The sequence below is a fragment of the Micromys minutus genome (assembly GCF_963924665.1).
Source record: "Micromys minutus genome assembly, chromosome: 12".
NCBI lineage: Eukaryota > Metazoa > Chordata > Mammalia > Rodentia > Muridae > Micromys > Micromys minutus.
Window position 1 is genome coordinate 50,619,434 of NC_137981.1, and position 15,704 is coordinate 50,635,137.

Consider the following 15,704-nt stretch of genomic DNA (forward strand, 5'->3'; position numbering starts at 1 on the left):
GCACAGATTTCCGATATGCTTACCCCTTGCTGGTGATGCAGTCAATAGAAGGGCAGAAATGGGGATGGGGTGGGGGGGTATCATTGGCTTTAGTCAGAAGAGTATCACCTGGAAATGGCCCCGGAGTAGGTATCTCCTCCTCCAGCCAATGGAGGCGCTGCTTCTTTTGCTGCTGTAGTCTTGGGGGTTAGTAGAGCGCAGCAGGGGTAAGTGTTTTTGAGGGAGAGGTCTGGTTCCAGTCATTTTGAGACCAGGAACCAATGGTTCGAACCTACTTTTCTGATGGGGCACTTGAGAGAGGACACCAGGGAGCTCAGCTTCCGAAGGCATTATCGGATCTGGGAAGGCGCACTTCCGTTCCACAGTTGGAGCGGGATGGCAGGCTGCTGTGGGGGAAGGGAGAGGTCGATGGAGAAGAGGGAGGTACCATATCCGGGAGAGTGGCAGCTTCCGACCAGTGGTCGCTCTTCCGGAGAGGCGTTTCCGGTGGTGGTGGCAGCAGCAGCTGCGGTGGTTCCGGGTGTCTTTGTCCCCCTGGTGTCGTGGCCCTGGCCCGCAGGTGGGTTGGGGGCCTCCCGCTGCGCCTCCGCCTCTGTCTCTCTCGGGTGGCGAGGCCGCGGGGTCTGAACAGCGAAGATGCGCCAGTCGCGGAGAGAATCGAGCCCCCTCCGGACTGCAAGCTCCGTCTCCCTGGCAACGGCCTCGGTCCTGGGGGCGGGCGGGAGGAGGAGAAACCTCGCGCCGTGGTCCTCCCACGGTGGCCTCTTGGTGGCCCGGCCAGGAAAGCTCTGCGCAGGCGGCTGCGGAGGCCGGAGCCTAGGGTCGGGACCTAGGAGGAGGGAGCGGCGTGCAGGCCGCTTGGCGAGGGCCGGCTGGACAGCTCCCTTCCCACCAGCCGGTCCGAAAGGACGCCTGGCGGGCTTCCGGGGAGAGGGCCTGCATCACCTCTCCGCTACTCGCACCTCCATTTTTTTGCCCCGGCCCTGCGTGGAGTGTTTTGGCGGATGTTTTTGAATGAATGAATGTCACCTGAGCTCTTCCATTCCCTCACTCCGCCAGCCTCTCTAAGGGTGCCAGTCAGTGGCATAGTGAAAGTGCTAAGTTGTTGGGAGACCTGGGTGTGAGTCCCGCTCTGTCACTACCTGGTTTTGTGGCCTTGGGCAAGTCTCCTGATTTCAAAGCTCCAGTTTCCTTGTCTGTAAACCAGCATGTCAGTCACTCGCACCCACCACTAGGTTATTGTAAGAACAAACTGGAGTAACGTAATTACCTATTTCATTTCCTCCTCTACATCCTCTCCATTCCTCCATTTTAGGACCCACTTCTTCACCGTAAAAGCTTTACTCCATTTAGACTTTCCATCTCCTCCCCCACCCCCAAAGTAGATGGAATATTGCCATTTGAGCTGTTAACTTTTTTCTTTTTCTTTCTTTCTTTTTTTCTTTCTTTCTTTCTTTCTTTTTTTTTTTTTTTTGATTGAAGGTTTTCCCCCAAGACCTTGAAAGGACAGCATTCCAAATGTCCCAGTTTAAGCGCCAGAGGATCAACCCACTTCCAGGGGGACGGAACTTCTCAGGTGCTTACCTCCTTACTGGTCACATTCAGGATATGCTCTAGACTCAGTTTCCAAAAATAGGGCTCTTGGGTGTTTCCCAAGAATGTCTGATTGGCTGGTTGGAGCCACCTAGACCTCTGGGTTTCCAAGATCCTCTGGCTGGCTTCTAGTGCTTATGGTAGTAGGTGCGGTTCCTGGAGATTGCTTCCCTGTCCCTATAGGCGCAGCTTCAACGTCTCTTTTGGGTCCTCCTCCTGGTCTACTTACTCCACCTGTGGCCACAGACCTATCCCAAAATGCCAGGCACCTTCAGGTATGTTGGGTGCCCTTTCTAGTGAATCTTCCTTTGAGGTGACCCTAGTGTGTTTTGATGTCTGTTGTATGTTGTTTCTTGTGTTATAATGGTCAATATCCCTGGTTTTTTTGGGTTTTTTTTTTTTTTTTGGTTGGTTGGTTTTGTTTTGTCCTGATAGTAGGCCAGTGTTGGGGAGCTCAGATACATCTTAGGTTGGGAAATATTTAATATCTAGCTCCAGAGAGATCTCTTTGTGCCTTTTGGGATTAAAGGACCGGATATTCTAGAAGGATGAAAGTCCAGAGTTGGCTTCTCTCTTCTTTACAGATAGGCTGTGTCCACTATGTTTCTTTCCGTGTGAATTTTTCTGTAATACTACGGAGCCAGGTCCCTGTGACTAGAAATAAGTGTCTAGTGGCATAGCAGGTTGCTTCCTGCTGCTTTTGACCCATCCTTCTCTTGCAGAGTGGAGAGAAGCAGCGAGTCTTCACTGGCATTGTTACCAGCCTGCATGACTACTTTGGGGTGGTAGATGAAGAAGTCTTTTTTCAGCTAAGGTAGGCTTGAGGCTAGTCTCTTTTGGGAATGGTTTTTGGATTCAGTTCTGTCTCTGTGCTGGTAGGCCCCCTCTTTAAAACCATTGCTTTGCTATTTTACTGCAAGGTCTGAAAATTTTTGATGGAAAAGGTCTTTCTGGGGGCAGGCAGGATAACTTGTCCAGGGTGCCTCCTGATGGGACCTCCTGGTTTGTGTGCTGGCAGTGTGGTGAAGGGCCGACTACCCCAGCTAGGTGAGAAGGTGCTGGTGAAGGCTGCGTATAACCCAGGCCAGGCGGTGCCCTGGAATGCTGTCAAGGTGCAGACGCTCTCCAACCAGGTATTTTTCTTTCCTTAGCATATCTACTGCAATGGGAAGGAGAGGAGGAAGTCATGTGGCCTCACTTTTGGGCACAATCCTTCCTTTTATTGAAGGGGTGGGATAGATGTCTTTTCATGGTATCAACCTGGGGATCCCCTAAACTTACCGGCTATTTTCCTTTAGCCCTTACTGAAGTCTCCAGCACCTCCCCTTCTGCATGTGGCAGCTCTGGGCCAGAAGCAAGGAATCCTGGGAGCTCAGCCCCAGTTAATCTTTCAGCCTCACCGAATTCCCCCACTTTTCCCTCAGAAGCGTGAGTACTGGTGGCCTGCAGGTTGGGGCTTGGCTTTGTGGGGTAGTGTGGAGGAAAGGACTTGCTCCTTTTGTATAGATGCTCTCAGAACAGAAGGGGTACCTCTCTACACAGGAAGAGGAGAACGCTAGACAGGGTTTTAGGGCTTTTGAGTCACCGGCCATTTCCTTTCTTCAGCTCTGAGTCTCTTCCAGACATCCCACACACTTCACCTGAGCCACCTGAACAGATTTCCTGCTCGGGGTCCTCATGGAAGGCTGGACCAGGGCCGAAGGTAAGAGGATAAGCAGGTATTACACTTCCCTCTAGGGGCCATGTTCCACCTCTGATACCTGTTGACACTAATATTTCTCTCTGTGGACAGAGTCTAGTCCCTTTTCTCACTGAAATATACTTAACACAGCAACTTTATACACTACCTCAGCCAAGCTGAGATTTAATACAACTTATGTTTCAAAATGTCACATTGACAGTTTTTGTTGTTTTGCTCTTTTGAGACAGGGTCTCACTGTGTAGTGTAGCCTGACCTCATGGAGATCCTCCTTCCTGCCTAGTGCTGGGATTATAGGTGTGCTCTCCCACACTTGCCCAGCTGAAATACTTTATTTTAAATCAAGTATCATGTAGCTTAGGCTGGCCTTGAACTCAGAATATAGCTAAGGATGACTTTGAACTCCTCATCTTCTTCCCCCTGCCTCCTATATGCTGGGTTTATGTATGCAGCATCATACCTACTTGGTTATGCATTCATTTTGCTAGCTTCTGGTTTTTGATATATGTTGCATGTGTATGTGTGTGTTCTATGAATTTGTATTGAGGTATATGCAGGTGTATGTGGAGCCAGGAGGTTGATTCTAAGTGTCTTCTGTTGTACTCTGTTGGTTTTGTTTGCTTTTGTTAGAGATTGAGTCTCACTGGAGCTTGCTGTTTTCCATATGCTGACTGGTCAGCAAGGCCAAGAGATCCTTCCTGTTTGTCCCTTCCAGGGCTGGGATCACAGATTGTGTCAGCTTTGACATGGGTACTGGAATTATTTTGGGTAGCAAGTAACTTCACCCACTGAGCCAGCTACTCAGCCCCAGAGAGTTAAAAAGTATATACTTTTGTTTTTAGTATTTAACACAGAGATACCAAGTATTACTAGAAAATAGTAACATCAAAGAAGGGATTGTTACAAAATGTTTTAGTTCCTAATTTAAAATGGCTTCTTTTGTACACTTTGTGTAACAGTGTTACAACACAGAGCCTACAATATATTCAGTAGTTCAGGATTTGTCCTTTGCTGACACTTTTCTTGGCCTTAGTGTAGAGCAGGCATGGTCTTTGCAGGCTCTTGAAACATCCTGTGGTTCTTTATGGTCTGCAAATTTAGGGAATTTCCAGGAGCATGCTCATTGTGTCTCAAGTTCACATCTCCTTTGTGCTTCTGTCCTTGAGAGTTTTTGTTTGGCTTCTTATAATAGAAAATTCAATATATGCCAAGGAAGTGGAAAATGATTCTTCAAGCCATTACCTGATTTACACAGGCAGCATTCTTTCTTATTTCTATTCTACCTTTTCCCCTTATTTCCTTGAATTTGTCTTGTTTTGATTTTGTTTTTTGATAGAAATCTTGAAGTGAGACTGATTTACATTGAAATGTCAGAATTTTGATTCTTTTGAGTCATACATTTTTGATCTCTTAGCACCCTGCCTTTGTAAAACCGTAGACAGTACCCCTGTGCTGTGATTTCTTTGGAATAACTACAGAGAGGGAAACACCCTGTCTCCCACATGCTGATAAGAGCTGAGAAGCACTTCAGTGGGAAACCCTTGAAGCATGGCATAACCTGAGGAGAGTTGAGGGGAGGTGATGTACCCAGTCCCTGTGCAGAAGCTAGTGTTTGTTCTCTGGGAAAGGCTGCTGAGGATCCTATGCAGATCAGCTTGGCATTGTTCTTGGCATCGCCTCTACTTCTGAAACCTTTGTCTCCTTCTCTATTCCTAAACTTATAAATGGCTTGTCTAGTATATCTTCCTGGGGCTTCTCTATTCTTTGAACTTATGAAAGCCTCCAGTTCAGAACCATAGCAACTACCTTGAAGGAAGTTTATGTTACCTGGCTGGCAACCATTGACTGTGGGCCTACTGTGTTCAGTTGAAATTCCAGCTGTGGCTGCTGGTTGCATTTGATTGCCAGACCCTGGTGCACCACCTGCAGTGTATTAGTTTGGCCAAGGTGCTCAGGGTTATATCTCTGAGAATGTATTGGGTAGGAAGAGAGGCGTCGGGAGCATTCATCAGTTTATAAAGGATTTGAGCACATGGGTCGTTTGCCCATTAGTCCAGCTTTATGTTAAACTCCCAGCTCTGGGATGCAGAATGACATCGCCATTGCCCTGCTATGTGAGCAGCTGAGGTCTTCAGACAGGCCAGGTTTCTGCTGATCCCACCACTAATGTGTTTCCAGTTGGCTGTGGGTCACAGGTGATTAGGAGTGTAAGGCCAGCCCAAGCTACTTAAGACCTTGTCTCAAAACAAAAGACAAATAGAATGGCAACATTGAAAGGTAAAGTTCTAGTCTTCTTTGAGTGCCCTATTGTTGACAGGAAGGTTAGTTTGGGAAGTGGTTTTTGCATGGAAAACATTGTACCTTCCTGTGACTTTGCTAGTTTCTTTCTAGCTAGTACCTGGTTCTGTGATATTCAAGGTCCTACACTGTAGCATGATCTTTAAAGGCTTATTCTCTCACACCTGTCAGGTATCTAAGTATGCTTTGATGAGTACACTTGATTACACTACCATTAGCCTCCCGTTGTCCTCCTTGAACGTTCCTCCCCCTACCTCTTTTATTTTAAAAAAATTCTAAATTTTCCCTGACAGTCTCATGATGCATACATGTCTCTCAATCATACTACTCCAGTCCTGCCCCCCCCCCCACTTCCTGCTTACCTTCACGGTCTTTTTTTTGTTTTGTTTTTTTAACCTACTGAGTTCAAGTAATGCTACCTGAATGCTACAGGTGTGGGGCCATTCACTGGAGCATGGCAACCTACTGGAAAACACACCCCACAGAAAACTTGTTCCCTTTCTCGATTCTATGTCCTTTTTTTGGCTCACTACATTACTTAGTTTGTTAGTTTGTTATTTAGGGTTGTTTACATGACCCTGGGTAGGTGTGATTTACTGGATCAAGTGCAAGTCCAGCTTACCAGTGGCTACTCTCTTGAAGCATCATCTTGGTGGGTGCCTTAGTGATGAAATCATTATTATAGCCACTAAATCCAGTTGTCAGTGAGGATGCATGAATTTCATTATATGGCTTGGTATTTTTGCTTTATACTGTCCTCCCAACCCCCACCCCCAATTTCTTGAAATAGTTTTTCAAGGTAGAATTACTGGAGCAAAAGGTATTGCTTTGTTTTTCCCTCCTTTTTGTTGTTAAAAATTTTTTTTTTTAAAGAAATTGAATTGGCATGGTGGCACATGCCTTTAATTCCAGCACTTAGGAGGCAGAAACAGGTGGATCTCTGTGAGTTTGAGGTTAGCCTGATCTACACAGTTAAGTTCCAGGACAGGATACATAGAGAAACCCTGTGTTGAAAAAACAAAATAAAATAAAAAATATTTAAGTCAGGATTGGTGGTGTATATCTTTCATCCCAACACTTGGGAGCAGAGGCTAGAGGATGTTGGCTATGAGTTCAAGGCTAGCTTGGGCTACATTGTAAATTTAGACCAGCCTGGGCTATAGAGTAGAAGACTGTCTCAAAAATTCTAAAACATGGCCTGGAGAGATGGCTCAGCAGGGAAAGGCACCTACACTTAACCCTTATGACCTGAGTTGGATCCCTGGGACCCAAAAAGTTGAAGGAGAAAACCAGTTTCCACATGTGTATTGTGGCATGCTGTGCACATTCATAAAACATAATTAAAATCTAAACACTAAGCCTGCAGGATGCTCAACAGGTAAAGAAAGGTTCTGGAGCCATGACATTTACATTTTAAAAAATTTTACTTGTTTATTTGTTGTTGAGTGTGTTGTGTGGGGATCAGATGTCTTGCAGATATTAGGTCTGTCCTTCCGCCATGGGGTTCTGGGACCAAACTTAGATAACTAAGCTCTTGGGCAAGTGCCTTGATCTGCTAAGCCATCTTGCTGGCTCATCTTTCAGTATTTTAAAGCTGTTTTTTTTTTCTCTTTTAAATACCTATTTATCTGTTTGTTTATTTATTTCATGTGAGTACACTATACTTCAGATGCAGCAGAAGAGGGACTCAGATCCCGTTACAGAGGGTTGTGAGTCACTATGTGTTTGCTGGGGAATGAACTCAGAACCTCTGGAAAAGCAGTCAGTGCTCTTAACCACTGAGCCATCTCTTCAGCCCTATTATTTTCTTATAATAGCCTTCTGTATATATGCTGTACCTTGCATTTATGTTATTAAGTTATTAAAGAGTTTACTTACCTATTTTAATGTCTTTAATAATCTGTTACATATTTGCTAGCATGGCTTCTTTCTGTATCTGTGTGGTGCTGGACTTGAACCCAGGGCCTCCCATAGGTTAAGCAAGTGTTCTACCATTGAGCTACACACTACCTGTATTCATCTTTTTTTAAAGATTTATTTATTTTATGTATATGAGTGCTCTATGTGCATGTACAACTGCAGGCCAGAAGAGGACATCAGTTCCCATTATAGATGGTTATGAGCTATCAGGTGGTTGCTGGGAATTGAACTCAGGACTTCCGGAAAAGCAGCTAGTGCTCCTAACTGAGCCATCTCTCTAGCCCCTGTATTCATTTCTTAATGTTGAGGACTCAGGTATTTTCTAGATCTTTATATACTGAATATATGTGTAACAATATGGTTTCTTATTTCTGCTGATGGATCAACCTCCAGCGATGACTATGACTCGAAGAAACGCAAACAGCGGGCTGGCGGAGAGCCTTGGGGTGCTAAGAAACCTAGGCATGACCTGCCTCCTTACAGGGTTCATCTCACTCCCTATGCTGTGGACAGGTGAGTGAAGCTGGGAACGGCTTTAGACTTGCACAAGCAGTGGTTTCTGGGGTAAATAAGGTCTATTTGGATGCATGAGAATGTGTGTAGTCTCTTCTAAAACTAACCAACCATACATGGTGTGGTTTATCTTGGAGTAGGTTCTGTGTTAATGCATATTAGTGAGTCTTGTTCTGTGTGTATGCATGTACATTTGTTCATATGTGTCAGTTCGGATGTGTGTTTGGGTGTGTGTGAAGGCCAGATGAGACCATTCAGATAGCATTCCTCAGGTGTTGACTAGCTTTTTGCTTTGGAGACGGATTGGCTTGGGAGTTGCCAGGCAGGCTCAGTTGTCTAGGAGCTGCTTGTTCTGCCTCTTTAGCACTGGAACTGCAGATGTGAGCTACCACGCCAGCAGGTTTTCTTTCTGAGTGCTGGGATTAAAGGTGAAGGCAAGTGCCACCATACCTGGCCTGGTTTCTAATTTTGATAGCTATTACCAGTTCTCTTTCAGAGACTGGGTCTGTGTCCACAGTCACCGTGGTGCAGGGCGCACTGCCTTGTTTGCTGTGTCTGTGCCAACACTGTTTTCATACACCTTTTGTTTTTGTTTTTCTAGGCAGGGTTTCTCTGTGTAGCCCTGGTTGTTTTGGGACTCACTGTAGACCAGGCTGGCCTCAAACTCAAGAGATCCACCTGCTTCTGCCTCCTGAGTGCTGGAATTTAAAGTGTGTATTAGCACACCTGGTCTTCATGTACCTTTTCATTGTTGTTTTGCTGGTGAAAAGTGTTCTCATTTTCATTTCTAACTAGCAGTGAGTCTGACACTCAGTAAAGAACATTTTATATTTATTACTTTTCATGAGTGTGTGTTCAGGAGTTGGGGCATTGAGGTCAGGGGGAAACTGAGGAGTTGGTTCTCTTTTTCCACCACGTGTGTTCCAGGGATTGAATTCGGCTGGTAGATCCTTTTCCTAGGCTTTCATGTGGCATGTGTTTGATTCTGGGAAAGACTTATCATGTGAGGTTTCAGTTTTTCCTAGGTACCTGAGATTTTTGTTACTGATTAGTAAGTTGTTTATCAAGACCATGACCATTTCTGGGGCTTGAGAGATGGCTCAGTGGTTAGGGGTCCATACTACTCTTCCAACGAACATGAGTTTAGTTCTAGCACCCACAAGAAGCAGCTAACAATTGCCTGGACCCTCCGGCTCCAGAGGAATCTGATCCTCTGGGATCCTGCACACGTGTACACACCCACACAGACATCTTTAACTGAGATAAACCCTAGTAAAAAGGGCCATGACCACTGCTGTATCATGTATTATGACTTCTTTTTTGTTCCCCATTTTGCTTTTTTGTTATGGGGATTTATAAATGAAATGGTCATATGGGGTCCATTCTTATCCCTTATTAGAGTCTTTATTTTTCAAGCTGTATAAAACGTTGTAGTCTTTTGCTGTTTTGTTTATTCATTTGTTCATTCATCAATTTATTCATTCATTAATTCAGCATGTCAGTATATGTTGGGGTAGGGGGTGGCATACATACCTGCCAGTGCATATATGTGAATCAGAACAACTCTAAAGTTGGTTCCCTCCTTCTACCTTTGCAAGGGTTTAGAGTATGAATAGGCTTGCACAGCAGATACCTTTACCCCCTATACGCCATTCTGTTGGCCCTGCAGATTTGTTAAACTTTTAAAAAATGTTTGAGTGTTTTGCCTACTTGTATGTATGTAAGTGTATCACATGTATGCTTGGTGCTTACAGAGCTCAGAAGAGGGTATCAGATCCTCTAGGACTGAAGTTGCAGATAATTGTGAGCTGCCATATTGGCTCTGTGAACTAACCCTAGATCGTCTGTAAGGGCGGCAAGAGCTCTTAAGCTCTGAGTCTCTCCAACCCCTCCTTTAATGCTGAGTGTTTGCTCAGTGGATTCCCTTGCTGTCTTCCTACAGTCCTACCTGTGACTTCCTAGAACTGCAGCGACGTTACCGAAGCCTGTTGGTCCCCTCAGATTTTCTTTCTGTTCACTTGAGCTGGCTGTCAGCCTTCCCTCTGGGCCAGCCCTTTTCCCTCCATCACCCAAGTCGGATCCAGGTTTCTTCAGAGAAGGAGGCAGCTCCAGATGCTGGTGCTGAGCCCAGCCCTGAGGACAGTGACCCCACTTACAGTTCCAAGGTCAGTTGACTGGGCTCTCATAACTTGTCACCTTGCTGGGACAGAATGTGGCTGAGCACCTTGTCCTCTACACAGGTGCTGCTGCTCTCCTCCCCAGGCCTGGAGGAGTTCTATCGTTGCTGCATGCTGTTTGTGGATGATATGGCTGAGCCAAGGGAGACACCAGAGCATCCTCTGAAGCAGCTAAAGGTAAGAACTGGCTTATAGGAGGCAAGATGTGCTGGCTGGTCAATCTGCCGTATTTTCAGCAGCCAGGCTCCTGTGCATTAACATAGAGACTCAGTGTTTCAGAGCTGAAAGCCCTCACTTTATATAGGAGGATAGTAAAGAGGTGCTTCCTCTGAAGAGGAGTCAGGTGGCTGGTTTGAGTGAATGGCCCTAGAGCCCTAGGTGGTGGCCTTAACTACTTCTTGCTGGGCAGCAGCCTTGCCTCACTGTGGGAGACGCAGACCATGTTTCGTTACTCCCAATCTCTCTGCAGTTTTTGCTGGGCCGGAAAGAAGAAGAGGCAGTGCTGGTTGGGGGTGAGTGGTCTCCTTCCCTGGATGGCCTCGACCCTCAGGCAGACCCGCAGGTGCTGGTGCGCACAGCCATCCGCTGTGCACAAGCCCAGACTGGCATTGACTTGAGCACCTGCACCAAATGGTGAGTGGCCTTCCCCATGTGGCCAGCTCGCTGTGGGGTGTCAGGAGCCTGGCTTCTGCCCTCTGGGTTCTCTCCTGCCACAGCTCATGCCTGCCCACTCCTGACTGCTCGTAGATGACTGAGAGCCCAGGGCTGTGAGCATGGCAGCTGACCCCCGAGCCACACCCAGTCCTCAGTGCCTTAGTGCTCCTATGTGCTGTCTGCGTACTGCTTCTCTCTGTTGTTGCCTAACCACTGAGGCTTTGGCGTGTGGCTTTATGTCTGTACTCACGGCTTGGCATGCAGCATGTGGGCATGGAGTGCTGACTGGAAACAGAGGTACTTGTCTGTGAGTGCAATACCTGTGAATATGGCACACTTGAGGGCTTTTTTCCCCCTTATACTGTGACCAGGTGGCGCTTTGCCGAGTTTCAGTACTTGCGACCAGGGCCGCCCCGGCAGTTACACACAGTAGTGGTATACCTGCCAGACGTGTGGACCATCATGCCCACTTTGGAGGAGTGGGAGGCATTGTGCCAACAGAAAGCCACAGAAGCAGCTCCCCAACCGCAGGAGGCATCAGGGGTAAGGCTGGGCCCTATGGAAATACAGGGAAGCTGGGCATGGTGGCACAAGCCTGCAACTCCCACACCGGGGAGGTGGAGGCAGGAAGATCCAGAGTCCAGGGTTCAAAGTTGATTTCACCTTCATAGTGAATCTTGAGGTTAGCCTTGGCTACATGAGCCCCTATCTCAAAAGTATGTGCCCTGACCCCAGGGCCCAGAGGGTCACACCTGAGCTATTGTCACAGGAAGCAGAGGCTACTGAACAGGCTCCTGATGTATCAGAGCAAGCAGACACTTCTAAACAGAACACAGAGACAACGGAGGCCACCACACAGCAAGATGTGGACACTGATCTCCCAGAGGCCCCTCCGCCTCCTCTAGAACCTGCGGTGATGGCACATCCTGGCTGTGTCAACCTGTCTCTCTATGGAATTGTGGAGGATCGGAGGCCAAAAGAAAGGATCTCTTTTGAGGCAAGTGTAGGAGAGAGCTCATGAGTGTGACAGAGGGATAGTGTGGCAGACTTCTTCCCTGATGCCATGGTCCCTGCATCTCTTCTAACAGGTAGTGGTGCTGGCTGAGCTGTTTATAGAGATGCTGCAGAGGGATTTTGGCTATAGAATTTATAAGATGCTGCTGAGCCTTCCAGAAAAAGTTGTGTCTCCTCCTGAACCTGAGAAGGAGGAGGCAGCCAAGGAGGATGTGGTCAAAGAGGAGGAGGCTGTCAAAGAAGAGGCAGTGAAGGTGTCCAAGGATGAGGTACAGAATGAGGGCACAACTGCCGAGTCAGACAGCCCACTGGTGAGTACTGTGCTCTCAGCCCACACATTGTCATTCTTAGTATGATTCAAGCCCCTCATCTGTGTCAGGCACAGTTCTAGGCGCTTCGCATGTCTAGTTGCATTGCTTTTTTACGTTACCCAGTGTTTGGGGATGGCCTGAGGCCCAGGAACAAGAATCTCTGTGTGTAGCCACACAACTAGGAAGTGTTGTGTACAGGGTGAGGGAAGTGACCTGAAAGAAGAGGGAAGTGTGTCTGATAAGCCGTGGCAGCCTAGAAATGCCAGTCGGAATGTTCAGGAGTTAGGATTGCCTGATAGCTAGGTGGACAAACTGGTTTTTAGCCATTTCTAAAATGTAACTTGGCTTCTTGTCCAAACATGTCATGTACACGTAATTGCTTAATTATGTGTACAGCTAAGACTGATTTCTGAGCAATACCTCAGAGGTCTGCGTGTGCCCTTGCTGATCTGAACCCTGGTACGGTTAAACACCATGAGCATGTGGTGGGTCAGAGTGCCCACCAGTGTCCAGCACATGAGCGCCCAGCTGGTGTTGGAGTGTTAGTAACTGATAGTGTTACAAGAGTCCTGCTCCTCACCACCTTGGTCTGCTTCTCTAGAAGGAGGATGGCCTTCTGCCTAAACGGCCCTCTTCAGGGGGAGAAGAAGAGGAGAAGGCCCGGGGTGAGGCAGCTGAAGACCTTTGTGAGATGGCCTTGGACCCAGACCTGCTGCTTCTAAGGGATGATGGAGAGGAGGAGTTTGGTGTGTGTCTGGGGGTAGTGGCTCTCTGGGGCTGGCTGTGGTGACTTCCTCTTAGGCAGTGGTTCTCAACCTTCCTAATACTGCAACATTTAATACAGTTCCTTATGTTGTGGTGACCATAAAATTACTTTCGTTGCTACTTCATTACGGTAATTTTGCTACTGTTATAAATTGAAATGCAAGTATTTGCTATGCAGGATATCTAACATGCAACCCCTGTGAAAGGGGTTCACAACCCACAGGTTGAGAACCACTGCTCTTAGGGGTGTAGACCATCATCCTTGCTAGATGCTGAGCTTGGGATTTCTGTAGCAGGAGCAAAGCTAGAGGAAACGGAGGTACGCTCTGTTGCCTCAAACCAGTCAGAGATGGAATATTCTTCTCTTCAGGACATGGTAAGACCTTGTCTCCTTTTGTCCCTGGATATGGGAAGCTTGGCCCTTCTTGGGTGAGGGTTGCCTACCAGTGACCTCTTTCCTAGACAAGAGACCAACTATGGTTCTTGACTCATGGAGAATACTTTTTTCCCTGTCAGGGTAGATCAGAGAGATATCTGATCAGGGAACATATGTTCTGGGAATGTGCCCCACAGAAGCCTGTAGCCCCAGCTCCAAGCCTCCACTTAGGAGGTTTACCTGTTGCCATCAACCCAGCACCTGGCTATGTGTGTATTGTGCCCTTTGGCTTTGAGAACTGTTTTAAAAGCCTGTTTCTCTGCTTTGTAGCCCAAGGAGCTGGATCCCTCAGCTGTGCTCCCCCTGGACTGCCTTCTGGCTTTTGTGTTTTTTGATGCCAACTGGTGTGGCTACTTGCACAGGCGAGACTTGGAGAGGGTCCTCCTCACCCTGGGGATCCGGCTCAGTGCAGAGCAGGTAGTCTCTTCTGTCTCACCTGTCCTCTGGAGGGCCTTTCCAGAGTTCTTTGGGCTTCTGGTCTTCCTGACGCAGGTGTGTGGCCAGTAGGTGTCCTGCTGTGTTTTCTGTAGGCCAAACAGCTGGTTAGTAGAGTGGTGGCACAGAACATCTGCCAGTACCGGAGCCTTCAGTACAGCCGTGCTGAGGTGCTGGATGACGGGCTTCCTGAAGACGTGCTCTTTGGTATGTCTTGTGCTCTGTGGCCGGCAGGGTGTGGGCCATGGTCAGCCATTCTGAGATCATGCGTGTCATCTCTAGGAAACCTGGATCTACTGCCTCCTTCAGGGAAGAGCACAAAGCCAGGTGCTACTCCCACCGAGCACAAAGGCCTGGTGCCCCATAATGGTAGCCTCATCAATGTGGGAAGCCTGTTACAGCGGGCAGAGCAGCAAGACAGCGGCCGCCTATACCTGGAGAACAAGATTCACACACTGGAACTGAAGCTTGGTGAGTATGATGTCACAGTCACTTAGGGGACATCACTCCTTAGGCCTCACCTTTTTGTCCTGGTGCTCCAGTTGATTGAGCCTTCCTGCCATGTTCTCACCTACCTTTCAGAGGAGAGCCATAACCGCTTCTCAGCCACTGAAGTGACAAATAAGACACTGGCAGCAGAGATGCAGGAGCTGCGGGCTCGGCTGGCCGAGGCGGAGGAGACAGCTCGGACAGCGGAACGACAGAAGAACCAGCTCCAGCGTCAGATGCAGGACTTCCGCAGGCGCCTGACCCCACTGCACCTTGAGATGCAGCGGATTGTTGAAAAGGTAGGATGGCTAAAGGGTGGCCAGAGTTCCTTTTGGTGAAGCCACAAGAACTGCAGAGTGGAGCTAGTCTCTGTGTGGAGAGGCCTGGGAGACAGCTGGTCCTTCCTTGCTGTGCTGGTCCTCCCTCCACTAGGCTCTGAGGAGACTCAGCTGCTCCCGATGTTCTGTACTCTAGTGGCAGGACATGGGAGAAGCCTTGTCCTCCCTCATCTTTGCTACATGTGCTCACACAGGCTGACAGCTGGGTAGAGAAAGAGAAAGAGAAAGAGGAGCCAACGCCTAGCAACTGAGTGGTTGCCTAGTGAGGTCTGCGATGGAGCCTGATGACATTAGAGCCCTTTTGGTACCAGAAAGCAGCTGGAGCAGGGCCTGGGAGCCACAGCAGGGGTGGCTTGAGTTCTGTGCTCAGCCTTTGCAGGGGGCATCAAACTCTCAGTATGGAGTTTGTGCTATGTGGATGGATGTGTAAGGAACCTCAGTTCCAGCTACAACTAAATACAACATCTTTTGCACCCCTAGAGAATGTCATTTTGCCCTCAATCTTGGAATTTCTCCCAGGGCCCTTGTAGTCTTGTGCTGTCTCCTGTCCTCGTCCATTTTAGAGCAAGACGGGAGTAAAAGGCTTTTCCAGCCCAGAACGAGGTCTAATGCCAACTAATGGGAGGAATGGGCGTAGAGTTGGTGCAGCTAAGAATGTCCGTACTCTGGGCGACATGAGTCCTGCAGGCTTCAGTGTCTGTTAGGTGATGGAGCCCATTCTAGGAAGCACTTGGTGTTGGGTCAAGGTTGCCAATAGAACACTGTGTCCCAGTTGCCCCCAACTTGCCAGAAGAACCAGCACTTCTCTCTCCAGCTCTTATGTTCAGATGTGGTATTGGCCCTGGCCTAGCCCTTTTCCATTTCCCATAATTCTTGCCTCTTTCCATAATCCATGGTTTCAGTTTGACTTTGTATATAAAGTTGTTTGTTGTTATTTTTTTTGGCTTTTTGTTTTTTAAATAAACCAAAGTGAAAAACAAACCAAGTGTCTGTCCTTGTAGCTCTCCTCCCCCTCAAGCTGCCTGTGCCCCCTGTTTGCCCTCCTCAGTTCCCCAGAAGGCA

At 47.9% G+C, this 15,704-nt stretch overlaps 1 protein-coding gene across 2 annotated transcripts; it reads left to right on the top strand.

The window, feature by feature from the left end:
• The first annotated feature begins 457 nt into the window (after positions 1-457).
• On the top strand, positions 458-15,606 carry CCAR2 (cell cycle and apoptosis regulator 2). Of its 2 annotated transcripts, none has more exons than XM_080925881.1 (21): positions 458-559; positions 1,483-1,576; positions 1,777-1,868; positions 2,316-2,407; positions 2,612-2,726; positions 2,892-3,021; positions 3,199-3,295; positions 7,904-8,023; positions 9,966-10,188; positions 10,264-10,377; positions 10,670-10,833; positions 11,226-11,397; positions 11,624-11,855; positions 11,947-12,179; positions 12,781-12,925; positions 13,238-13,320; positions 13,651-13,797; positions 13,911-14,022; positions 14,098-14,286; positions 14,398-14,603; positions 14,837-15,606. In XM_080925881.1, exons 2-21 carry the CDS (start codon positions 1,519-1,521, stop codon positions 14,891-14,893), a joined length of 2,781 nt encoding a protein of 926 aa, XP_080782007.1. In that variant the 5' UTR covers positions 458-559; positions 1,483-1,518; the 3' UTR covers positions 14,894-15,606. The 2 variants fall into 2 exon arrangements, with proteins under 2 accessions (XP_080782007.1, XP_080782008.1); XM_080925882.1 differs by having other exon boundaries at positions 13,241-13,320.
• The last annotated feature ends 98 nt before the right edge of the window (positions 15,607-15,704 follow it).